The following is a 27,594-nucleotide window of genomic DNA, read 5'->3' as shown; positions in this document are numbered from 1 at the left end:
AGAGTTGCGACTATAAAAGCACCGCTGTCCTGCAACGAGCATTTAGTAGTAACAACGACTTTGCTGCCATAGCAGTGGAGAAAGGAGAATCGACGACTTGTTGAAATTCCACAATTTCAACACTCTGGTGTTAACATTTGCACTTCAGAAGCAAACAAAATTGTGAGTTATGGTGCTGGGTGTGTGTGTGTCTGTGTGTGTGCGTGTACATAATGTGTGTTAGTTAGATTGTTAATCTTGAGGTAGCAATAGTGGCTGTAGTTGTTGGTTACGCCAGCATCTTTGCCTGTTGGCATTCATGCTCCAAGAAGTTCATGATTGTGCCCTGTTATCCACTTTTTGGCTTTGATTTGAATGGCGCTAATGCAAATGTTTCTATTTTATTCAGTGATAAAACGCTGCTCATTGTGCAAAGTGACTGTTTAGTTTCCGAACCGAAGGACAAACGCATCTGATTTGCAGCCGGACAAGGAGACGGATACCGAGCCTTCTTTTCGTAGGAAAAGAACAGCACCTGCAGTACCACCATCAATTAGGCAGTAATTAAGGCCTGCAATGCAGCAGCTAAAGGAACAAAGGAAACTATTCCGACAGCACCCGTTGGACATTATCAAATTATGGCTGTTTCTTGGTTTGCTTTTGAACGTGGTAAGTATCACCAATGCAAATGAACATTTGTTAGTACCCCATGTACATAGTAGCCCACTTAACGAATCGAGCGATTCCAAGATGGTATCACACGACAATTACTTTTGGGGTATATTGATTTCCGAATGGCAAATCTGCTTTCAGTAAATATTATATTGTTGCGCAAGAATTGTGGGCGTGTATCTGCCCCACACCCAAACAGCTAAGGTCAGATGTTGAATACTCAAGTATCGCAACAAAACCAGAAATTTATCCAAGGGTGAATATGAAATAAACGTACGGGTATCTATGTATAAGTAGCCAACGGCAGTATCACCGAAATCCAAGTTAATTAATTATTGTTGCAAATAGTCGAAATGCAACGGAAGCCGATCTACTCGAGACCATACAGGAGAAGGAATTTCTTTGTTTGAAATGACACCGGTCCACACAAATACGGATAGTAAGCAATGCAAAATGTTTACATAACATAACTATTTCGCATTCAAAATTTCTGGTGATATTTGCTCTTAAAATGGATAAATAAACGATAAACACAATGAATATGCAACAGGAATTGACCGAGCAGGGTACTGGTATGTCGGCATTGACAGGGAATTGCTTGATGTACACAAGCATCCATGACACGAATGCGTTCTGACAGACCTTTAGCGACGATTCGTTCATCATTTCACTGAAACGAGGAGAATAATTAAAATTCCTGTCTTTAGGTATCTTTTTTAAATTGGTTTTCACATGGCATTGCTGCTTCTTCCCCAGTTGAGGTACTCACAATAAAGTTTCAATACACAGCTGAGATTATTTAACGGAAAAACAGTTATGATTCAGAATACAAGTGACATTTTCTGACGCCTACAATGATGGCTGAGTAACTTATTCGGAGCATTGTCTGCTTATTGGTAGCTGCATATTTGATTTGGCATGAATTGCTATTGTTCTGGTTGTTTTGTTCACTTTCGATATTGGCAGACTGTCGCACCATCGACATTGTCGTCATTAATGTGCATAGCATAAATAACTGGCGTTCGTCTGTATATCGGCGTGAGAAGGAAAACAGAGGGAACACGAGGTGTGGGCATAGTTCGTTTGAAAAGGTACCCGTGAACAAAGGCAATGATGTGATTGGCCGCTTTGACGCTTTTCATGAATATTTATAAAACCCAGTCGTTCGACCTGGAAACATTTTGGGAAAACGATACCACTGCGTTAGGCATGTAGTGGGCAAGGGCAACGCAATTTCAAGTTTAGGGTTTAGACCAAAGAACTAAATATAAAGATCTTGTAATTTCAATTGCCGTCGCTATATAATTTACTGGAACGTCAAATAAACTCCTCTATGGTATAACATCGACGACCTATTGAATAGGAACGAAATTACATCGACAATACCCAGTTGAATACAGGGCCAACGATAATAATAATCGGTATTCATTTTCACGTTGAAGAGAAATGTTCTGGTTCTGGCGAGGTTTCGAGGACGCTCTACCCGATTTCCGATTGAACACCAACGTTGCGTTTACCGTATATACTTTACGCCATTTACGTAAGGTATTAGCAGCCTGCAAACGGCCAGAACGGCCATAACGATTTCGATAAATGATTGTTTGATGTTTTTTTTAGTTTTGGTAGAGCCCTCAAAAGAAAACAATAGCAAGTGGAGAACAATGGAAGGAGCAACACATTCGCAAAGTATATATTAATGAAAATAAATTTGGTTGTTTTTTAGCTTGTTGCTACAGCCGCTGCTGATAGCCCACCCAGCTCAGACAATAATATCCAAGTCAAGCAAATGGTGACTGCCTTACCACACGGCTCCATGCGCCATCGATTATTTTTTTATTTTTAGAAGGAATTTGACTTTTTGCTTTTTCCCGAAATGCTGCTGTTGTATACTAGGATACAAACGTCCGCAAACACAGCCAGTTGTCCGTTTGTGTGTGAGTGGCAGCATGGTATTTGAAATAATTTATCTTTGTTAGGCCCTTCTCACTTCCAGCCAAAAAAAGGAGACTGGGCCCTAACTAAGGGTGTACACATCGTGAAGGATGCGAGTTTGTGTGTTTGTAAATGTTTACTCAAAAAAGGCAACAGTGTTTTTTATTGTTTTTGTTATTTGTTTGTATAGGATATACGCTTATACACGTATATATTTGTATATATGTACGCATGTAGATGTGTAATTACAATAGTATGTACCCATACTACCGTTCTGCACCACTCACATTTATGTTCAAGTCGAAATGTGTTCGTTCGTCGTTGTGTTTGTGGGTGAATACATACACAAACTACAACAAGTGTGCGGCTGTGTATTCGTGCGTGAAGATTGATTTGAACATTGCTTTCCTTAGCTTCGAGTTATTGTTTCGTTGTTCAACGAAACGATTTAGACCAAATAGAGGCGGCCAACCATGGCCGTTCTGTTATTCCAAAGTTGCTCCAGCAGCAGATTCATTCCTTGAGATGTAAAAGACGTAGAGGTGGAAGAGATAATATTTAAATGGAATGTCAAGTTGTATTAATCTTTGTGGGTTCCGCAGCTCATACACGGCAAACTCTAGTATGTGTCTGTGTATGTGTGCACACTTAAGTAATATGTACATGTGTGTGTTCGTATGGATAGACCGAGGGCGGTTATGTGCCAAATGCGGCAAAACAATGAAGTGGTTTTGATATACAGAAGCCAGCAAAAATTCTGCAAAATCAGTGTAGAAAAATAGGAAATGCGAGCAGAGCCTGTTGCAGCACGGACAATAGGGAGAGCTCTCATACATCGTGGTTGAAAATCGTGTATTTTTCATTCTGACTTGGATAGCGTCTATTTCGATATTGGTTTCCACAATATCGACATTAATATTGTCTCTTATAAGATTGTTTTTATGTTGACAGACATTTGGTTGCAGTTAGTCGTCCTGCAGCCAAATTAAATTCTGAATAGAAGAATTGAATTATTGCTGTCACAATGTGTGTTACAAGTCGGCAACGCCAATACTAGTAGGACATTAAGGAACGACTCTTTAAACATAAGGTACATTTTTAAGTTCTTTCGACGTAACAAACGTGCTCTTGTTTTCGAAGTTGTCTCAATTGAGGACACTTTGGACTGCGTGCATTCCCCAAGAAATCCAAATCAAATTGAATATAACTTGAATAGATAGTGGATAGAAGTTGTGTCTATTCGTTAAAGCCACTCCATTTTGTTTAATGTTAAACCCACCCATTGAATAAAATGAAGTGGCTGTCCTAATTCATCAATTGAGAAAGGTTGGATCGATTAGACACACATTTTCTTTGAAAGGTTTTTACGAAAGAAATGGTGCTGAAATGTGGCGCAACGAATTTTTATTCCTCTACGACGACTGTTACCGAATTTAGACTCTTTGTAGTTCCTAGCAAGAAGAGATCATTTCACATGGAGTCATCAGCGCTGCTCATAATACCGTTGCCAACAATGCCAATACCTATTAGTATAGTTTTATAAAATATTTGGTACAGAATGTCTAAAGAAGTACCCTAATCCTATGTCGTTATCGCTACGCCTTTTGCTGCCTGAAGTCAAGCTAATGAAGTGATAATCATGTTTACTCCGAATGGAGGGCTATTTATTTTGTGGCGATGTTTGTGTAGTGGTGTGCTTTGGTGCGGACGTCGTTGTTGATATTGGAAACAAACAAATATTTCTACCCCGAAGGGATATGATTCCTTACGCCTTAAATCCATGCTTCTGTTGCGTTAGCATTAAAGTATGCTGTTTTAGTTTCCTAAGTCTTAATAATACCCTTAGGATCAATTTGTGAAGTGCTCATAGCTTAGTTCGACAGAAATACACACAAAATGTGTTTGTATTTTGTGTACCTTAGAAACGGAATGTGAACAAATAGAAGTACGGGTACCATATACGCATTCGGTTCACGACAAAGGCTTTACAGCTTGAATTGGGTCCTACAGTGTGTAATTGGGTCCTTCTTCGCCAAGTTGAAAAAGGCCATGAAAAATAAGTGTGTGCCGAATGTTCAAACTGTTTGAAAACTTTTCTTCATGATGTGGATGGTGTCTGGCTGGAGCTGACGTTGATGATATCGATTAGGGGCGGAGTGTTCCATTCATAAACTTTGAAGTGGCTTAATCGTCAAATTATTGAGTTGTAGCCTGTCCTTATGGACTCGTTCTTTGTTTGTTTGCAACAGGTGTATTTGACAACGTCTGCAAAAGGAAAGGTTCATCCCCAGACACACTCAGAGTGCCTCATGAACCCAATGATACATTAGGGAAACTCAAATAAGTACATAATTCAAATTCCAGCGTCTCGAGTACAGTGCCGCAGAAGGAGGAGGTATTTATTGCGTTTTTTTATTTGAAAAATCCGAATTGTGGTTGCTTCTAGAATAATACAAACGGTAATTCCTTAAAATGACCTGAAGATGGGAACAGTGATGCTGTATTCATTATTTCATTCATACTGACAAAAATCCTATTGGATTCTTATTCAAATGTTCTGACGCATTAAGAACTATTGCGGTGATAAAACGAAATATGTATTTAAATTTGTGCATCGAAAGTTCTACACAAGTTAGTGTTCATATCAACACGGTATATCAATGTCTCAATGTATTTAAGGACATGCTGGTTTTGACTTATTTCTACAGGATTCAACTGTCATTCTTCTCTTAACAACCGTCTGATCCAAACTTCCACCAAAATTTCCAGCCTTCCGAATCGTTGGATTTTACTCCATAATGCTCCTTAATTTAATTGGCACAATTCCAGTTTACACACCAGTCGCTTTTTGTGCATCCAAAAAGGAGTACTTGCCTTTGAAATGTATTAAGTTTTCTTCATGGTCCTGGGTAAAACATTTCTGTTGCTAAATATGTACAGACGACGACGACGACAAGGATATCACATTTTACAAAAGTGAACATAAAGCGACGATGGTGGGGGGAGCGGCAGCTACGAAAAGTGTATTACAAAAGGTTCGCCCACGTAGCATGGCTCAGAAGAAATTGAATGTGTGTTCGACTGGAATATTAAATTTGCTGCTGAAAATATTATCGCCCTCAAGTCTAGCAGAGCAGAGGGTCGGATGAGTAAGCAAGTTGTCAAACAAAGGACTACACATCCGCACCCAGGGCTCGTTTTGGAAGCCTCAGCAAAAGTCGAATTGTTAAAAGACAATATAGCCATTTATTTTAGCCCAAGCATCATGGCAGCCACTGATGGACAGCACATGATAGAGCAACAACATACATGTACACATTTATAAATTGAAATGAAAACATTGCTGACGAATGGCTGGGATGATGTTTTCGGTGGTCGGTCTGTGCCTCATTTCGGCCTTTCTGTTAGACATATTTGCTAAATAAGTACGAAACGCAGCATTTTTTTGTTGTTTCTCGGCATAATGTTTTAATTTGCGGGTAAACGCCATGAAGAAATAAATGATGGCTCATTTGCATTTTTCCCGGGATAAAAAGACGCCGACGAGTTAAAACGCCTTCCGTCAAAAAAGCGTCAGTAATCAGCTCTATTTTATGCATACCCATGCATTTTCTTAAATATGGTTCTGTACAAACGTACAGCCATGACCTATGTTTTGTGACTAATGGAGGCAGTGATGGAACTATGCACTCGGGCGAATTACTTTTGCAGTCGTTGTGTTAATCAAAAAGGAGGTTATTTTATGTTGGCACAGCGTGGGCCGTTAAACATGTTCGATGGTTGTTTAGTGTTTGCACAGTATAAATATCACGCGAAGAAAAGACAAACACATAGTATTCTCCCTCTCAAAGCATCCAACCCTTGCCCAGGGATTACTTCAGCATGAATTCTTATTCAAAGCCATTTATATTTTGTACAACCAAAAAATGTATTCGGAATTCCACAAGGATGTTTGCAAGAAATCGAAGTGAATGCTTCGATACAGCATTGAACAAAACGTTTTTCGGAAACATATTCGCGGTGGCATGTTTTTCTACAAGGACATACACATGAAATACCAGTTCCTAATTTTCCTTTTGTTCAGCAGTATTTTTTTCACATTGACGCGATTCCGCGGCCTATGGATTTAAGAATAGATCTGATGATTTTGCAGAGGAATAATTTAATGAGAAATTATGTTTTTTTGGTCTACGAAGCCAGTTCCATGAAGTGCATTCAACGTCAGCTGGAATACTATCTTCGGTAAAATCAACGCACGGTTTGTGTTTATTTTATGCGTGATTGTTTTGAAAGTTCGTAAGTGAACTAATTTCTCACTTTTGCGAAATATTTATCCAGGCCTTGATTTTAATTTTGTGCTATTTGTACGGGTTAGCATTTTCTTTATTTTCCTTTCGCTTCATTTCAGGCCCAATATCCAAAAGCTGTCAAGGCTATCGATGATGTGGCTAATGTTTCGCCGTGTGAACTGGAATCGATAATAAATCAATTGGTGAATCCTTCCCAACAGTACCAAATGCATGTAAGTAGTTCGTCATTCATCGGTTCTCATATAATAGTAATGGTATACCGGCTGAACGCCTGAACTGTCAAATATCAGCTCGGTGAAGACGTATTGGTCTCTCAATCAAATTTTGGCATTGACGATTAAACAAATAAGAAACAGACATACGTGCGTATGTGAGTTTGTTATTTGTTATCAAGATAACTTGGCGTAGGCCATACGCATTTGGAGGCAATGTATTTTATATTTATTCGTTTTTGCAATTCTTCGGGGAAATGGACAATGTTTGATAAAAAAACGACGATCTGCTTTTGTTGTTCGTCCAATGTAGGTATCGTCCCTGCGAACTCAATTGCGCAACATTTTAAGGGAGAGACAACTCGACGAGGGAGAAGAACAAAGTCTCGACCATGATTCAGATTATCTGGAAGAGGACAAACGCTCAGTGGCTGCATTGGCTGCCCAGGGATTACTGAATTTGAATGGCTCTCCGAAACGTAGTCTTGCCACCTTAGCCAAGAATGGGCAACTGCCTACACCCGATCCGGAAATTGTGCCCGACGAGGACCAACGTTCGGAGGATAAACGTTATATTGGCTCTCTTGCCCGTTCTGGCCAAATGTTAGGTTTTGGAAAGCGTAATATAGGCACCTTGGCCCGAGACTTCCAATTGCCCAATGGCAAACGAAATCTGGCTACCATGGCACGCTTGGGCCTTTTGGGTCGCAATGAGCCTAAACGTAATATGGCTGCGGTGGCCCGTTACAACTCGCAGCGTATGTACAACAATGCTGCTGAGAAACGTAACATCGGTGCGCTGAAGGCCTCGCCCGTTCACGGCGTACAGCAGAAACGAGGCGAAGACGAGGCCCCTGTATACTTGCCAGCCACCTTTGACTATGTCGATCCTTTGGCGTACTATTGGAATTATGGTACCTATGCTGACATGGACTGGGGTGATTTTGGAAGGGCCCAAAAGAGATTTCTCGGTAAGTACTCCAAGCTCTTTCAATTGTGAAGGTCAGCGTGTATATATATACATAATCGAAATATATTTACATAACCTATCTCTATGTACATATACATGTAAAACATATAGACGCATTATCGCACTTATATAATTGCGTATAAGCGCCTTCGATTTCTTTTTGTATAATAATCATACGCCAACTATTGTTGTATATTGTGTAATTATATAATCAAACTTCAAAGACACTTCCAAGGACCCGGAATTATTCGGCATCGAAAATGCTAATTTCCTGCAAAGTTTGGACTCGAATGAGGCGTCTGCAAATCAAGTCGAAGCCGAGACCGCTGTAAATACCGACCCGAATACAGAATCCGCTGACGAGCCCATATCACTATCCGCCGCCGACACCGTGGACAGCGGTGTCTATGGAACCCCCGCCAAACGACACATTGGGGCGGTCTATCGTTCCGGATTCCTGCCCTCGTATAGAGCATTGCGCAGCCCCATGGGCTCCGGAAGTGGTGGTGCTGTAGGTGGAGGCCGTTTTAGTCGTTCTGGACGTGCCAGGCAATTTGTATGAGTAAATGGCGATGATTTGTGTGCTATCTTTTTCTCCTTCCTCTACTTCTTCTACATGCTCTTCTACTTGCTATCGAATTGTTCCTATAATCATAGAAAACACACGCACACACACTTAACACTTTTGAAAGCTTTTTTGGTAGTTGACCAATTATAAAATGTAAAGTGCCTGCATTGTGATAGAGTCGGTTCGAACGAAACCCCCTATTTTAAAGGGGGTTTGTAATATAATACCTTTGGCACCAGCTACCGGGACACAAAAAATTCAAGTTTGCAATTATAACAAGAAAATTATAGAACATTTATCGGGAACACGAAATATTCGAATGATATCCGCGTACTGTACAGTTCCGCGTACAGTTCCAGGAGCATTGGACTGCGATGACGGCAATCCACCATATCCCCCCTAGACCTATGGCATCTACGGTTAGCCAAAACTGGCCACCAACCTTGTTATTGAGCACGTTTTGTATGTAACCGCATTGAGTATCTGTAATCGCGTTGGGTATCTGAGTAACTTATACATTTTTTTGGACTTCGACTCTATCACATTATGCGACTGTAGACGCATGAAATTGCCTTAAGCATAGCTTCTTTTTAGGTACTAGACAACAAGCATGACAACACTAACACTTGACTCTCTAAGGTTTCCGCATCGTTCCTCGCGTCACTGCATCTCGGAGTGTAAATCTGTCCGTAGGCAGGGAAAATCGCTTCCACTCACATGGATCTGCCAAAGATGACGAGTATCAAGTATACAGCCGAATGGTTGTGGTAATGCATGTTAAATTGATGTAGATTAAAAGGGTGTTGCTGCTCAAACAGGATTATTGGGCGTCGTTTTGTAGTGATTCCCAAAGAGAACTTGTTCCAGCCAGTAGTGGAATTCTGTAACTTTTTACCGACGAATGCTTGATGTAATGCGTGTTAAAGGGATGTAGATTGCTGCTGAAACTGAAAGTCGGTAAAATAAAAATTCATGTGTTTGTTTGCATGGTGCGTAGGATGAACAGGGTCGCATTTTAAATAGGATATGGGTGATAAAACTGGCGAACAATGCCAACAATGTGAACCGTTATGTCGCATAAATTTAACAACGATGGGCCACGTTAAATGATTGAGAGAGCTGTATATATTTACCAGGAGCACATTGAAGTGTGTGTATGTGGATGTTGTTTGCCATGCATGCTTGTATGAATGGCTTTCACAGATTACACAGTAACAAAAACACCCACGTACAATGACTACAGCCCGGATTTATGAAAGAGTCACTGTTTTCCGGTTTCTTTGGTGTGGAACCTCGTTCAGTGGCATATGTCTGCATTTTACTTTTTTGTTTATGATTATTTCTCGTTTCATACGTATTCTTCCCTTTGTTCGATTTTAACGTTGGTATCCACGGGCCTAAAGACGTACTATTGTCATTTTATTAAATTTCCGCTTGGCCCTTTCCAAACTTCCCACTGGGAATGCTTGTTGTTGTCGTGGCTTCATGCCTTGTCTCAGCTGTTTACCGTCATACCGATTTGTCAAATCTCTGTGCTCATGTTGCTGGAAAGTATACATGACGAAGCCGATCCTACCTGCCTGCCAGCCGGCATACCACATAAATACCTACAAATTGTACTTTCAGTGCTTTCTTGGCGGCATCCAGCATTGAAGTGGAAAACGAAAATACCCATTAGGCATTAGGCGTCAGAATCAACTTGTCTAAACTTGGAAAAATTCAATTCATTTTTGTTGCAAACATTTGCCATTGCCTGAGGCGCAAGGGTTGCCTTGTCTTTCGCTGCTGTTATACGTATTTTCATTTGTTGTTTTTGCCGTTTAAAATTTACTTGGAAAGTGGGTAAACATTTCTTTGAAGTGAGAAGTGTCTGTATGACTGGATGAATGTGTGGGTCATAAATAGTTCACCCCGGGGGATAGTTAAAGAATGTGTTTTTTTTATTTTCCGAAGGTTGCGAACTTAAGGATGATTGCATCAATGAAGGTGGATGTTTTTCTCGACTACATTTGCCTGGTAAGATGTACAGAAGATGTCGCAATTTTCCCAGCAAATTTTGTGACCGGAAATGTTTTCCTAGTTCAAATCCATTTCCAAATTAAAAAAGTAAATTGTTGCCAAGTGGAACACTGGTAATGGTTCCCATAGATTCCTACGATTGTTTGGAACCAATATAGCCCTTATTTATGAAGATAGTTGTTCAGCCTCTTTTATTGAGTTGTTATATCACTGAACGTAAAATCAATGTTATGCCCGGAAAGGGTAATTAGTTGTCACACTGTGTTGAGTGTTTTCCTATCCTGGCTATGGCTTCTGCAATTTGGCTTCTGCAATTTGATTGTGCAGCTGATAGCAGTTAATATTTGCAGAAACTGTGGCAAATGAACTCTGCGTTGGGCAGTACGCGTTAGGAAACGACCGGAAACGGGACTGTATTGTGTATGGAATGACTGTGTATGTATGTATACGAGATATAATTAGTCCGTTGATGTGTAAATATTCATTTAAACTGTGCTGTATATATTTATTTATTAAGTTTTTGTGTTATTTGCATGTTGAACAACTAAACAATGCCAATTAATTAACATTCTCCCCATTGTATTTATTGCCTGTTCGCTGTTGCCATCTCTGCGTTGGGTATGACATGTCTAAGGTCGAGTATTACCCCCCACCAGAGCGACTGCGTCAACCCATCGCAGCCGTTTGTAAACGCTGCTTCTTCCCCTATCGACCCATGGTAAACTGGGGTGCTGCCGGAATGCGTGGTCGCTGGCCCTTGTACATGCAATCGATGGAACACCACAGAAGCATCTCCACCAATGACCTACCATCCGCTTACTATCCTCGTAACCTGCGACGCCAGGCAGCTGTGTCTGCGCCCTTCCATTCCTGGGGTACGCCACCACGTATAACGGCCATGAATCGCCGCAGCTTTCGACGCAATGATCTCAACAACCTAACACGATACTAGGAACTCGAACAAAATTAAAGATATACAAAAAATCAAAAAAAAAAACTAAGTTTAATTAAAATAATTACGCAAACAAAACTATAACGTTGCAAAACAAGTCGTAATCCAATTGCAACAGAAGTAATTAAGGACAATAATATCCATATTTAATCATATCCTAATTAAATACTAACTAATTAATTACAACATATCTGGACAATAATATCACTTATACAATATAGTTATACACAATGACACATGCATATATATTTATAGAGTAGAAAGGAAAATCTGCAAATTGTTTCCCTTCCACAGGACTTTGGCAGAAGTTAGAGTAGGACGTGAGTTTACATCCATTTGGAAACGAATGAAAACCAGCCAACCCCAAATGAAAGCATTAAAATCGTTCGCCATTGAAAAGTGAAGTAACTAAATAATTTATATTCTTCTCTAGATCGGTCAAATTTGATATGCCCACGACCAGTGGTTCCGATCCCCGATTTGTGTTGAGCGAGGTTTCAGTGTTAGCTAGCTCTAACGTTCGTTTTTATTTTTTCAAAATATTGTAAGGTTTCCCAAGGTCCTAACGGAAAACAGACGCTAAATAATAGATAATAATATGACAATAAAATGTTGCTCCTGCAATTTCGCTGAAAAATCAATGACTATTGACACTACAAAACTAATACAATTAAAGTAATTACAAATTAATTTATTATATTACGTATTTTTGAAAACAAAGAAAAAAAACGAAATCCGAATATTTAACAAAGATATTAGATACTGCTTAGTAACAGAGACAATAATTTTCTTGGTTTACATTTCTTGTGGAATAAGAAGAATTAAACAAATACAACCTTAAAAACGCGAAATCTAGAAGCATAAACCTATGTGCATGGACAATAAATCGCAAATGAAGAACTGCTTACGGAAAATGCACACTCACACCCATAACATCTATTTGTTGTGATGATTTTCTGTAAGCCGTTAGAAAGAATGGACAATAATGACAATTCCGAATTATAAATAACATTAAACGACAATTGAACTTACATATAAAATTAAAAATATATACATTAATATATTTCGTTGTTTTACAATTGACTATTTTATAAACATATATATATATATATACATACATAATTTCTAGTTCATCAAAAACACCCCAATCATGTATCTACTAATTTATATACAAATTTACTATTATTATTATTATTATTGTCTTTATTATATTATATATACATATATATAAATAGATACAAAAGATCAGTGGAAATTACAAAGTCAATGAAAATATATTTAACAAAAATGAAACATAAAAAATAATTGTAAGTCTGAAGTTGTCAATACGAATATAAATCAAATCCAATAATAGAAATTATAAAAGTCTAAAAATCAATTAATGAGATGAGACAATAAGTATGTAATGTACATTTATTTAAATAAACTCAATGTCAATGTTTCTCTTAATAAAAATACATAAAATACAGAAGCAGACAGACGGACTTTACCTTGGATGCGGGAAGGGCGGAGGCCATTGATCGGCTACAACTACCGACAAGTTACACGAGTTTACGCTTTTGTTACCTGCATCTTTTGTCTGATATCGGTTTGACTCTGGTATTCTTTTTTAAATTAAATTTCAAATAAAGCCAATTTAACGGACCAGCCCTGAATCCTGGTATGTGTTGCTCCCTTAAAGGGGGAAACAAATACGACAACTTAACATGCCAAGCCTGAAGTTACCTTATGTGTTTCCCCTTTGATTTACTAAACTGTAGTACACACACACTTAAATCAGATTTAAATTTAATATTTTATCATGATTGGGGGCTAAATCAGGGTTTATTTTCTTAATCAGGCTGAATTAAAAAAAATTAAAATCACCGTGCGGCAGGGTTTATTTTATTTCATATCAAACAGTTACCCTTTATGATTCAAAATACATTCTTTTCGTTTTGAGCACAAAACGAAAAGAATGTATTTTGAATCATTTCACGAATGAATTTATGGCGATAAATTCTTTACCAAACAAAAATTTGCCAAAGACTGTTCGCACACACATAACAAGCGAGTGAGAGCACACAACAACGTTCGTTCGTTTCGGTTGGTGGTTGAAATGCTTTCTGATATTCTCTCACGAATGAAAACAAACATTCCCGAATTCTCCCGAATGCTAAAAACAACAATAACAAGAAACATTCGTGAACTCAATAGTTTTTGGACATGTGTTTTTTTATTCCCCACACATTCTGCCACACACACATTTTTTCGTTGTTTGTGTGTGTTTACTTTTTTATGATATTTTTGTTTGTTGTTGCTCGCGAGCATTCGCGAACATTTGTTTTTTGACTTTTTCAAAAGAATGTTCTCCAGCAACAAATGCTCGCGAAATAATCAATCGACGCCGATTGCAGCGAAATTTTATCGTTCGTGAATTTTTCGTACCATGCGAACATTCGCGAGAGATTGCAAATGCTTGTTCATTCATTGTAACTTTATCATTCGCGATAAATTGAAAAACATTCGAATTCTCGACCGTGAGCATTCGTGAGAAAGAGCGTATTTTAATCATTCTTCGCACCCTGCTTTATGTTAGCATTGTCACGAACTGACATCGCTACTTTCTTCTAAGTCCTACTTTTCATTACGAATCATGAGCGTTTTATCTCTCTCATTGGTTAATTGGGAGTAATTAGATTTGCGGTACGAAATTACATGAATGTACCAAAACAAAAAGTATTTTTTTTTATTTAAACCTGTTTTTTACCTAAATATTTTTTACGTAAATGACAGGTACTTTTGGTTCTATCTGCGCCAATGTTTTCCAACAATGATGTCAATTTACTAACTTGAGAGAGAAAAAAACTGTCATGAATTCTAATTCCCCTTTTCCCTATTGCACCGTTAATAGTTCATGGTCATAATTAAGCAATATAGCACGGGCAATGAACTTTGTTTACTGTCTCTGTTAAACTATTCTTTGTTGTTGTTGTTTTCTGGTCGCTGCACATAATGCAGCGACGTCGAAACAAAGACAACCGCGAAAGCAGAGACAGCAAATAAGATCAAAGCAGCCGTGTAATGTTTATAATCAAAATCAAATTTTTATTTTTATTGTAATACTCTGCCGTGTTGCATTTAATTGATCAAACATAACAGTTTCATGCTCTTGATAATAACAAAAAACCTAAGTCGGTTTTGTATAAATTAATCGAATATCAATTTAAGTTTAGAGGCGAACATATGTAAACAACATATATAAAATTACAATTTAATGTTTAAAAAATTTTTAAAAACAACTTTTTGAAAACAACTAAAATGAAAATATATTAAAATATTTAAATTGAATTTTATTCAAATGTCACAAAAACGGTCGCACATATAGCTTGACATCATAAATACAGTGAACAATGGTGAAAAAATGATGTGGCGAATCGCTACCACATCTCTTCGTCTACCCTAATATCTATTCTTACAAAAGAGAAGGACATTATGGGAATGCTTAGCAGGTAAGGTAAACAAGTATATTTCTGGCTTAAATTGTAAAGGCAATAAGCCCCTATTTAACAAATTTTCAAGAGGAAAAAACAATCAAACTTTCTTTTGAATAAAAATGTTTTAAATCTGTAAATGCAATTTGGGGTTGTATTGTATTTGTATTTTATTTGCGTAAAGGCAAATTAAAAAAATAAGTATTTGCGGAGCTACATGCTTCTTTTTGGACCTTTCTTTAATTTCTTTAATTACAAAAAACAACAACAAAACAATAACAAAAATTTTTTGTAAATTATTTTTCTTCTCTTTTAAATCTTCAAATATATATATGTGCAAAGTTAGAAACCTTAACAAGCATTGGTATTGATTTACCAGCCCATTGAAAATCTTGAAAAATTAAAATCGAGAATGGGTGGGGTTCCCTTAATTCAAATGTTTGGCAAGTGTTTAAAATTAAATTTATGATCCGTTATATACTGAATGTTTAGCAGTTAAATTTGGATTTGTTAGAAGGCTAATCTGGTTCAACTCAACACCCATTTCACTGACTGTGATGAGAAGCAAAATCTATATTTTTGGCATTGTTCAATACATTGAAACCGCCGTTGTGGGCGACTAAAGAAAAAACTGTATTTAAATGCATGGACTCCATCTGCCTATGAAAATATGCAGCATACCTGAGTCCCAGACTACAGTACGAGTTATGAGAAATAATTGGAGAATACATTCAGAAGTCTATTGTTGAAGAAGTGAAAAGTGTTGTATTCTTTTCGGTTTTAGCGAACAAAACTCCGGATAAAGGGGCACCTATCAATATATAGAAGATTTTTTGACATGGCATCTAAAAAAGTCAACGAATGTTTATTTTGCTACGTGGACGTAGAGGATTAAAACTCCTTGTACATTATAACTTTTTACCGGGTTAACCTACTTTATGAGGATTTATTTGACGTATATGCAAAGGAATTGACAATTGAAACCCACTGGGTTAACGAAATCCGGTTAAATGTAAACGTACTATAACAGGAAAATAATTGTCGACTGCCATAATAAACACAATAATCAGGTTGGGTTTGGATCCAACATTTTTGAGAGGGCAGGGCAATTATGATGGAGTGCATGTATTATTAAATCAAAATTCTCTTCTGCGCTATACATTCATTCACATTTTTAATTTAAGTTTAAATGCAGTTTTGAAGATTCGAGAAATTCGAAGTATATTTTCTATAATTTTGGAAATTTGTTTATTCTTTCGAAAAGTTCCAAAAAGGTCTGCTACTTTATGTCGAATATATTGTGAAAGCGGCATGATTGCACACAAATGTGGGAGAGATAATAGAATCGTTGGAATTTGAATTTGTTTCTAATAAATAGGTAATAAATAACATATACATAGAAACTGTTCTTTATTAGCTCTTATGTCTATGCATAAATCTGAAGCGAATACTGATGACATAATAAATATTTTTTTTTTTCTAAAAATAGTATTATTTATATTTTTATTAAACATATACGAATTTAACATGTTTAGAAATGATCTATATTAAAATAAAACATTGATTTTTTAAACTTAACCAACCTGTATATTGCTGCAAAGACTACAATCAAAATCAAATTTCATTGATTATGACTGCAAGAGGAGATCATTTTTATCTAATGGTACAATGTTCAGAATTATAAACTAAATAAAGTGTTCCTTATGAAACCTGAGTCGTACGAAATGTCTGATTTGATACAAAATGTACACGCCGTAATATTTGTTTCAAACTTTAATCACGTTCGAAGATGGACCCATCGGTCTGCTCCTTCTGGAAGCTCCCACACAAAATGGTCAACATTTTGATGAAAATAAATTATATAATATCATGCGAATGGTTTATCGGATTTGAACTAACTTTGCGCAACAATGCCTGCACAATGTTGGAAGATGGGACTTATCGGTCCACTCATTCTAGTAAATATCTGTCGACAAAACCGACTGACACAATTTTACTTGTAGTAGTTTTTTTATGGTATTTACGATTGTATGAATTTATTTTTTATTTTTTTTTTTTGTATATTTTATTATTTTTTGGGTATTTTATCCTTTATTAGGTTAAGCACTTTATATGCATGTTCTAATTTATCTTCAATGTTCCTGAAGGCTTTGAATTAAAAGTTAAATAAAATTGAATTGAAATATTTGTCAAGATCGGAAGACAAACATTTTTCTATAGAAAATAATGCTCTGAAGTTTTTTATCCAAAAATGTATTAATTACGGCTAACCTATTTTTTATTATAATAAAAAAAGAATTTTTCACGTTCTGGTTTGGTGACTGATCATTGATTTTTTGATCGTCAGCGACGATCCAGATTACCTCAAAAAGGTCATACCTTTTGATGAATCATGAGCAGAGATGGCCTGTCGGAAACAGTGACGTAAATGACATACATTTCCGACGTATAATACATTTGACCATTATGTTTTTGACAAGATAGAAATTCCCATTAATCAATTCGAAAATTACGCACGCTTTACTCAAATCCATATAAAATGTCAAAATTTTCTTCTCAAAAAAGTTCAGAATTTGTTATTAGCATTAGTAAGGAATAGTCAGATGTACGTAAAAATAATATATATTCTTGAAAATAACTGTATATGGTTATAATATTGAAATAAATGACGTTTACTACATTTATTACATTTTATACAAGTATATGACGTTTTCGACGTTTACAACTTTTTGACAGTCGAAAACCTAAAAATTCGTCAAACGGACCATCCCTGTTTTTTAAGCTACGCTGAATTGGCTTAAAAAATGTTCCTTAAAACTTATAAATTTGATTTATTTTTTATATAGCTAGTCGAAGGCCGCACTAAAGTAATTTCATAAAACAACTTCCCCGAAGTTATATGTTCTTAGATCGCGTGCCTCCGTTGAGCCAACGGAACTCGATCTACTTTCATGTAAATTCGTTCGTGAAATTACTTTAGTGTGGACTGGGACTTATGTTAAAACCACAATTATTCAATCCTTTCCCAATGACCAAAATACGAATTTCTTATTATATGAAAATGTATGTCAAAAATTAATCTCAATTGACATCAATAATTCTCACAGAAGCTCTCGAAAACAAGAGAGACTACAGGTCGTTGGAGAGCGAACGATCCCAGTGGGAAAAGTGAGAACGTATTACATTGAGAATCGATTTAGTAATGCATTATAATCATTACATTTTATAATGTATCCGGAAGAATCGAGAAAATAATATAATTGATCAAAAAGTTAAATTATTAAAGACATTCTAGATGCTACGTTATACACTGCATATCATAACTATAGACGCACCCTTAATTCAATTGGTATGTTAGTTGACAAATAAAATTGACCCATTAAGTTATTGTTCACAATAAAACGATCAAAAACAGATATTATTCAAACAAAATAATTAATTTATTCTTTATGGTTTCGCTGAATTCTGCACTTTAAAAATTGCTGGTGTTGCATAACTATAGACGCACTTTTACAAAATTAGAAAAATTTATTTTTTAAAACTTAAATAAAATAAAATAACTTTTTTTTAAATAATGGAGCATTTGATAGCCACGGAATGCTTTATTTGACATTTCCATGTTGTTGGATGAATTCAATGGAGTACGTTCAAGTCTTGGAAGACAAATTATTGCAATTTTGGGAAAGCAGCAACAATCAAGGACTCGTTTTTCAGCAGGATAACGCGCCAGTTCATAAAAGTCGCCGTACTCAAGTATGGTTAAAATCGAAAAATATTAAAATTTCCGACCAGAATCCGATGGAGAAAATGTGTGGAATCTTGACTCATCGTTTCTATGCAGAAAACCTCCAATACCAAACTGTATTTTACCTCCAAGAAGTGATTTTCGATGAATGGCGGTCAATCGATGAAGACTTGCGAATAATTTTGATCAACAGTGTGATGGATAAAATTTTTGAACTTATTCAAAATAAGGGAGGCCCTACCCATTATTTAAAAAAATTATTTTATTTTATTTAAGTTTTAAAAAATAAATTTTTCTAATGTTGTAAAAGTGCGTCTATAGTTATGCAACACCAGCAATTTTTAAAGTGCAGAATTCGGCGAAACCATAAAGAATAAATTAATTATTTTTGTTGAATAATATCTGTTTTTGATCGTTTTATTGTGAACAATAACTTAATGGGTCCATTTTATTTGTCAACTAACATACCAATTGAATTAAAGGTGCGTCTATAGTTATGATACACAGTGTATAATATATCCCAAAATAAACGAGAGCGTAATTTCAATTGACAAAAAATTCGTACTAATTACCTACTCGTTTCCCAAAGGATACTATAAGGTAATTAAATGTTTCACTTTTTTCTAGATTTTTTTTTTTTTTGAAGTCCCGTTATGTGCCGATTCTCTCATGTCGGAGTGTAAATTTGTCAGTTTTGTCTGTATCGTGCACCAACAAAGACGTAATTTTGTTAAAGTCGGTGGAAAATTAGTGAATAAAGAAAAAGATACAAATTGTGAAATTATTAATCCTTAACATAAATCCAAAAAAACTTGATACCTTCCTTGGACAGCAATCCCATCAATTAGAATCTGAACTTAAAAAAGGGTTAGTAATGAAATCATAAAAAAATCCCTTTTCTATATTTTTATTATTGCAAAATTTTTTTCAGATACCAATAATGAAAATATTTGTATTGCCTGTGCCCAAAAATATTCTGTGAATACGTTTTATTTTCCTTTTAAAACTATATGTAAAATCGTTATATTTGTAATTATAAAATATATGAATAAAAACAAATGTTTTTCATTTAAAAATAACAAATTATTTAATGAAATCCGGGGAATATATTATTTCACATATTAGTAAGGACATATAAAAGAATATATTGTAACTCATCGATTACATTATGCATTATTTAGATAGTATAGAGGAATATATTATTTTCGTAGGACATGCAGCGTGTTACGGATAATGCATACTGTAATCAATAAATCATAGTGGCTGTGCATTACCCTTTCGTTTACCATCGATTACATTTTCCCACTGGGATGACAGCAGCGACTGAGACGGCAACGAATGCGTAAACGTACGACGAAAACACGAGTCACACATGCACGTCGACATGACCATCAAAATGAAAAAAACAACAGCACAAATATTTGCCAATTTCTTTAACACAATATGGGAACTATGAAAATAAAATTGCTATACAACAAACACACACCACAGACGCAATTTGCCACTTTGCCAAAGACAACAAAGGGACTACAGTAATGAATACACACAAACTTCGGCAATTTAGTCGGCAGAAAGAAAGCATTGCACAAGAACATCAAAAGAAACACAAGAATAGACGGGGGCAATTTGAATGCAACCCGTGTTTTGCGGCTTCGAATTACAACATCTTCAAAAATAACGAAAAATAACGAAGTGTTATTTGTAGTCCATGAATCAGTGAATTCATGAACTACAAATAACCCTTTGCAATTCACATTTACCGAAACTACCGAAAACACGACTCGCGAAATCGTCGACAAAATGTTTGCAACTTGTTGCAATGGAAATGTCAATGAACTAATGAGAGAATTATAACAGAGTTGCCATTAGCAATGCCATTTTACTAGACGATGGGATAACAAATAATGGGAACGATTAAGTGACAGAAGTTAAAGTGGATTAAATGTTAAGGGATTCAAGATAAATTTTAATTACGTGGAGTTTATTTTGATGTATTTCATCACATATATAAAATTTTATAAATATATTTCTATGTTTTATTCGCTGTTTTGCACTCTTGTCCGATCATTGATCCTTACGTAATATATATGATTATGCTAAACACATAAATAACATTTATTCACGGGAGAATGATCGGTATATATAAATTATCGAACCGAATTTTCTGATAATAAATAAAAATTTTTGTGAAACGGATTGCACTTAGATGTATATAAACGGTTCTATTGCTCAACACGGCCCATTAGGAACAATCGATGTTGTAGCTCACAAATTTTTTAAAAATGGATACAACTCCCTTTTGTGCAAAGTTTTAATAAAGTCTAAAGGAGTAATAAAAAACGCAATTAAATTTTATCTGGAACATAATATTTGAACGAATATTACTGTGAAGCAGTGATTATTACATACACAAAGTCATCACCAAAGCCCGATATAACGATGATATATTGTCAGGCCCCGTCGCTATAGCGAACAATTCGTTACATCGCGAAGCTTTTTCTGAGTTTATATTTTATTTAAAAACAAAAACGTTATACCCAGTATACAAACGAGTAATCCAACGAACGACAAAAACATTTTGCTGAAACTCCCTTTAATGTTAATTGGAAAATTTGATTTTGGTAACTTTTGGTCCGACATTTCTTCGAACGGCAACACTGCTCCCTAAATTCCTGAAAAAGTATGGAACTTCTTAGATGACACAATAAATACATAGGTAGTCCATTTAGTGCAGCTGACTATTCGATTAACTGTCAAAGTGTATAGTTTTTACCTGAATTGATTGTTTAAATTTTGATGCATCACCTTATAATTGCATCATGTCTTGTTACAAGGAAATGTCAATGAATTACGAACAATATTCAATTTAAAGACAATGGCAAATTCAATCAAAACACTTGAACCAAACCCTTTTCACCTTGCCAATCACAAATAGGAATTGAAACACGTATAATGACAAATTATACAAATTTACAAATTATAGGGCAAATATAACACAAACACAAAACACTTGAACCAAACCCTTTTCACCTTGCCAATCACAAATAGGAATTGAAACACGTATAATGACATGGGCAAAATAACACAAACACACGAAGATAAAACGAACACAGAAAATAGAAACAAAAAAACTGCGCACAAAACTAAAAACGCGACAAAAGTAATAACAATATCGGATTCAGTGAATTGGTTTAAACTAATTATAAAAAATTACAGATGATGACTCACTAAATTATTGCCGACATTAAAGAAAACACGACTCGCGGAACTACCGACAAACTACTCGCGCCCGGCTTTAATAAAAACACAAAACAACTGAAGAGAAAACAAGTGTAGAGTTGCCCTAGTCGATGTAATTGATCAAAACTCTGGTGGTGGACTTCTGTCAGTCATTTAATTTAGGGATGCAGGGAATAAATAATATCGTAATAATAATATGAGTTATTGTAACTTTCAATAAATATTATTCCGATGTTTAAAATTTTAATTTTGTTTTATTGGAACATATACTAATTCAAGAAGATATATTTATTGTGTTAGCATCAAGTGACGGAACGAGTGATTCCCAATGTTTAAACGCGTTTTCCTCGAAAAACACGTTGTTCTGTACATACATAGCCATAGTACTATATGGAATTTTCCAAAAATCCTATTTCATAGGTCCGCCATTTTGTTATTTTTGTGCGACGTTAACAATCCTAGTTCAGAAGAATTTTTCTTTACGTTTATTTGCCAGCCGTTTGGACATCGCAACAAATTTTAAATCAGGGGCTGTTCAAGTATAACGTATTTAAAATATAAAACTATTTTCCTCTTTTACTAAAATTGACTTTTTAGCCAAACACATTGGAATTCTTACTCACAGTGCAATGCTAGAAGAGGCATGCCTGAAATCCTCGTATGTCTCTCCTCCGCTTTAATTCTGTTTCAAATTATCTACAGTGGGGTTGGCGGGCTATTTGGGATACCATTTGTGTTTTGTTATCGCAAAATAGTCAGGCTTATATACAGTTTGTTGATTTTATAAATACAACTATTTGTTAGTGGATAAAGTATGAAAATATCTGCCAAGGTATAAGACAGGGAAGACTATGTTTCTGATCTCCCCAATGATCCTTATCAGTTTCCATAGGTTTTGTTGGGATATTCTCTCAAGAAGATATTTACAGATTCTTTACAGGTATTACCCCAAAAGAAAATGATTAAATTTGTATAAACTCCGCGTTATGGCTAGTGAAGGTATATATAGTTTGATAAGAAAAAATGTGCCTCATCGAAATACAGTATTGTTCGAAACCTAAGCAACCTTTTCTTAGTACGTAGTCATGGTCTTATATGATATCGTTAAATTGATTTATAAAAAATATATATTTTATTTACTATCCTACTATGTGTCTATAATCTGAAAATAACAACAAATTTAAATTATATTTCTTTGGAAAAAAATAAAGAAATGAAAACAAAATTAACTCACAAAGCAGCTGTTCGAAACCTAAGCAACTTTCAATATTTCGTATGATACCCGTTTTTTTATCACTGCCGCACATATTTTTGGCATTGATTCTATAAGATTTGTTAGAATTGTTGTTGGTATAGCTTCCCACTCTGATTTTAAGCAGTTCATTAGTTCCTGTCTGTTTTTAAGGCGACGTGTTCCAATCCTTCGTTTTAAAATGCTGAAAAGGTTCTCAATGGGATTGAGGTCTGGTGACAAGTTTTGCAAGGAAGTATTATACTCATTTACAACCTCATATTGGGTATTACAGCTTAGCCAGCTGTTAAAAAGACTTAAAATCGGCCGATATTTTAGTTTCTTAAGATCAAACGTTGTATTTAAGATAGGTCTTACGATTGCAACAGGCAGACGATGGATTTCGTTACAAGTTCATAAGTTTTACAGTTCATAATAAAATTCCCATAAGCAGTGAACATGTTAACTAGTTTAAATTTCTATCGTCTATTTTCTTAAAAAAATCGAAACATACAAATTCGCTATGATATAGAGATTATTGAAATTCGTAAAAGTAAAAAATGTTTCGCTTATGATGAGTTCGGATAACTGAAATTTTTTTCTGTTCAAAAATCCAAATTTTTCCCGTTTGAGTAAAGCGTAGTCGACTGTATAATGCAATAGTTAATAAAATAAGTACTTTTCATAATTCAATTTAACATGATAATAAAAGACCATGATTGCTTACTAAGAAAAAGTTGCTTAGGTTTCGAACATACTGCATGTATTGGCTTTAGACCTCACGCTTCTTTGAGCCAAATCGGTTGTTTACTTGTTAGTTATTCCTTCAAAATAATTACGTTAAATTAAACTGCTTATCAAAATAGTCAACATTTTCCTAAAAATTAACAATATTCAATTTAAAGACAATACCCACACAAATTTTGCCAACACTGCTGTGAACGAATTGCAGTTGCAGATTTCCCACTACTCTATTGAATCACAAAATCAACTATCCCATCCCTTCCAACCACGCAAGTGAGAAAACAACTCTTAACATAAATCTTACCTTGAAGAAAATCTCATGTCCCAATTTCTTACTCTCCCAAGCTCACGAGAGCAACAGAGATCGAACAACGACGACGGCGGCGACTGCGACGACAACGATTGCTCAGACGAACGAGGATGACACGAAAAACATAAACAAACGAAATCACGATAGAACAAATTATAGGGCAAACACATAGCCCAATTTTATTTAACACAACATTTTACATTGGCAAATAATTATATTTTCAATTATTTGGCAAATTCAATCAAAACACTTGAACCAAACCCTTTTCACTTTGCCAATCACAAGGAGGAATTGAAACACGGATAATGACATGGGCAAAATAACACAAACACACGAAGATAAAACGAACACAGAAAATAGATGGACAGCTTGCAAAAAAACTGCGCACAAAACAAAAAACGCGACAAAAGTAACAGTTTCAATAACAATGTCGAATTCAGTGAATTGGTTTAAACTAATTATAAAAAATTACAGATGATGACTCACTAAATTATTGCCGACATTAAAGAAAACACGACTCGCGGAACTACCGATAAACTACTCGCGCCCGGCTTTAAAAAAAACACAAAACAACTGAAGAGAAAACAAGTGTAGAGTTGCCCTAGTCGATGTAATTGATCAAAACTCTGGTGGTGGACTTCTGTCAGTCATTTAATTTAGGGATGCAGGGAATAAATAATATCGTAATAATAATATGATTTATTGTAACTTTCAATAAATATTAAGCTATATTCAGTATTATTCCGATTTTTAAAATTTTAATTTTGTTTTATTCGAACATATACTAATTCAAGAAGGTATATTTATTGTGTTAGCATCAAGTGACGGAACGAGTGATTCTCATAGATTGTACATGTACTCTTTCCAATGCCGTTGGAAGTTGTAGATTCGGGGGTTCCAGTCCATCATCGAAAATAAGAATATTTCTTTACGTTCATTTGCAAGCCGTTTGAACATCGCAACAAATTTTAAATCAGGGGCCGTTCAAGTATAACGTAATTAAAATATAAAACTATTTTCCTCTTTTACTAAAATTGACTTTTTAGCCAATCACATTGGAATTCTTCCTCACAGTGCAATGCTAAAAGAGACATGCCTGAAATCCTCGTATGTCTCTCCTCCGCTTTAATTCTGTTTCAAATTATCTACAGAAGTGTTGGCGGTCTATTTGGGATACCATTTGTGTTTTGTAATCGCAAAATAGTCAGGCTTAAGTACAGTTTGTTGATTTTATAAATACAACTATTTATTAGTGGAGAAAGTATGGCAATATCTGACAAGGTATAAGACAGGGAAGACTATGTTTTTGATCTCCCCAATGATCCTCATCAGTTTCCATAGGTTTTATTGGGATATCCTCTCAAGAAGCTATTTACAGCTTCTTTACAGGAATTACCCCAAAAGAAAATGATTAAATTTGAGTAAACTCCGCGTTATGGCTAATGAAGGCATATATACTTAAAAATATGTATTGACTTCAGACCTCATGCTTCTTCGAACCAAATCGGTTTCAAACTATTTCACAGTAAAAAGTTTTGGATTAATTTTTAAACATAGCGGAGTTAAATTTAAACTTCTTTGGAATTAAACTTAAAATTTATTCTAAAATAGTCTATATTTGAAACCATATGGTACAAATTTGAATACTACAGGGAATTGTTTTAACGCTATGAGAAATTTGAGAGTTTTTTAATGCTTGCTGGGTATAAAAATAACACCAAAATTTTATTTAACTATTTCTATAAAAGAAAAAACAATTCCATTTGGTTTAATATAACACCAAAAAAGGAATTAGAAATTTGTTTCCCTTTTGTTTATTACTTTAAGTTTGGTATTAACACCAAAAAAGAATTAAATTTCTCTCATAGAAAAAAGTTATTCCTTAATGTTTAAAAACAACACCTTGTAAGGTATTAAAAACAGGTATTAAGTTGCGTTTCTCTCACGTGTTTACAAATAAAAGAAGAAGAAAAGTAAGAAAAATGCATTGCAATGTTCGTGAAAGTTAAAAGTGGTGGAAAATTTTACATAATTAAGATTTCTGATCCAGAAAGTGAGGATTTCACTCCGTTAACCAATAAAATACTTTGCTAATTAATGTTTTTAATTGTTAGTTGTAAACAAGCTGAATCTTAATGTAGAAGGCAGAGCATTTGTGGTGAAAGATCCCGACGGTGCCGACATTGATTTTGAGGCAGGAATAATATCGCAGTACAGTTCCTGTAGTTGTTTTTTGTAGAGTTATGCTTTGAAGAACCTACTTTAACAACCAGCAGCATTCATTGAGCCTAGATTGATGTCTGTCAAGTGTCGTGAAAATTGGTTCAGATTTATATTGGGAGCTAATATAGATTTGCCTAATTTTACTCGATTTCATACAAATGGTACACCAAAGAATCCAAATTTGCCCGTTTAACATGGTATATGTATGAGGTTTTTTTCAATTGGTTCAAATAACTATATAGATAGCACATTTAATTTCGCTCGAGTTCATCTCAATATGTGAACCCAATGTGGTGGTATCATATAGTCGGCCCGCCCGACTTTTGTACTTAATTTAAGGAACTTAGTTTTAAGGAGACAGAATTTTTAAGGCCATATAAATATTATATGATTAACACAAAGCAATACTTATTAACACCCGATGTTCTACCTCGATAAGAAATTGTATTAGTTAATTTATGTTATTATACAATAAATGAAATATATATATTAAAAAACTAACCATTAAATTTGTTTTATTTATTAAATTTTATTGAAATGGTGTTAGTTTTACACCTGGCTATATTAAAAGCAACACCCTTTTAGCATACAAAATAACACCAATTCGAGAATATAAAACATTCCGAATAGTATTAATCAAATTCTTATTAAGAATAAAATAACACTTAGTTCGGCGTATAACTTATTCCACAGGGCATTATTTATTACATATTGGTGTTATTTTAATGTTCTAAAAAGTATTCCATAATGGCATAGATTTAATACTTCTTTGGATTTGTTATATATACACATCGGCTCGGCCATAAAATTAAACTAAAAATTTTTACCGTGTTAGAGTCGATTTACAAATGTCCGTCCGTCTGACTGGCTGGAGCGGGCTTAACCGATATAATTCAAACATTGCACTGAGGATATATACATATCAGTCGACAACACCGACTGACAGTTATTTACTTCTTAGTTATTCCTTCAAAATAATTATGTTAACTTAAATTGCTTATTTTTATAATTTTA

The 27,594-nt window shown here is 35.1% G+C and overlaps 1 protein-coding gene across 3 annotated transcripts; it reads left to right on the top strand.

Annotated features, from left to right (window-relative positions):
- Positions 1-547: 547 nt before the first annotated feature.
- Positions 548-11,653, top strand: LOC133335609 (neuropeptide-like 1). Of its 3 annotated transcripts, none has more exons than XM_061543917.1 (5): positions 548-648; positions 6,992-7,105; positions 7,419-8,076; positions 8,300-8,631; positions 11,297-11,653. In XM_061543917.1, the coding sequence occupies exons 1-5, from the start codon at positions 556-558 to the stop codon at positions 11,612-11,614; spliced, it is 1,515 nt and encodes a 504-aa protein (XP_061399901.1). In that variant the 5' UTR covers positions 548-555; the 3' UTR covers positions 11,615-11,653. The 3 variants fall into 3 exon arrangements, with proteins under 3 accessions (XP_061399901.1, XP_061399902.1, XP_061399903.1); XM_061543918.1 differs by having other exon boundaries at positions 8,300-8,637; positions 11,297-11,430; XM_061543919.1 differs by lacking the exon at positions 8,300-8,631 and having other exon boundaries at positions 11,297-11,495.
- The last annotated feature ends 15,941 nt before the right edge of the window (positions 11,654-27,594 follow it).

Source organism: Musca vetustissima, unplaced genomic scaffold (assembly GCF_032173495.1).
Source record: "Musca vetustissima isolate MV318-11 ecotype Yass unplaced genomic scaffold, APGP_CSIRO_Mvet_v1 utg8222, whole genome shotgun sequence".
Taxonomy (NCBI): Eukaryota; Metazoa; Arthropoda; class Insecta; order Diptera; family Muscidae; genus Musca; species Musca vetustissima.
The sequence above is the reverse complement of the archived record's forward strand: the minus strand, read 5'-3'. Positions and strand labels throughout refer to the sequence as shown.

Coding starts and splice junctions, on each gene's coding strand:
- LOC133335609 (XM_061543917.1), top strand. CDS start 556: ATGCAGCAGCTAAAGGAACAAAGGAAACTATTCCGACAGCACCCGTTG. Junction 7,106..7,418: donor CCCAACAGTACCAAATGCAT/GTAAGTAGTTCG, acceptor CGTCCAATGTAG/GTATCGTCCCTGCGAACTCA. Junction 8,077..8,299: donor GGCCCAAAAGAGATTTCTCG/GTAAGTACTCCA, acceptor CAAACTTCAAAG/ACACTTCCAAGGACCCGGAA.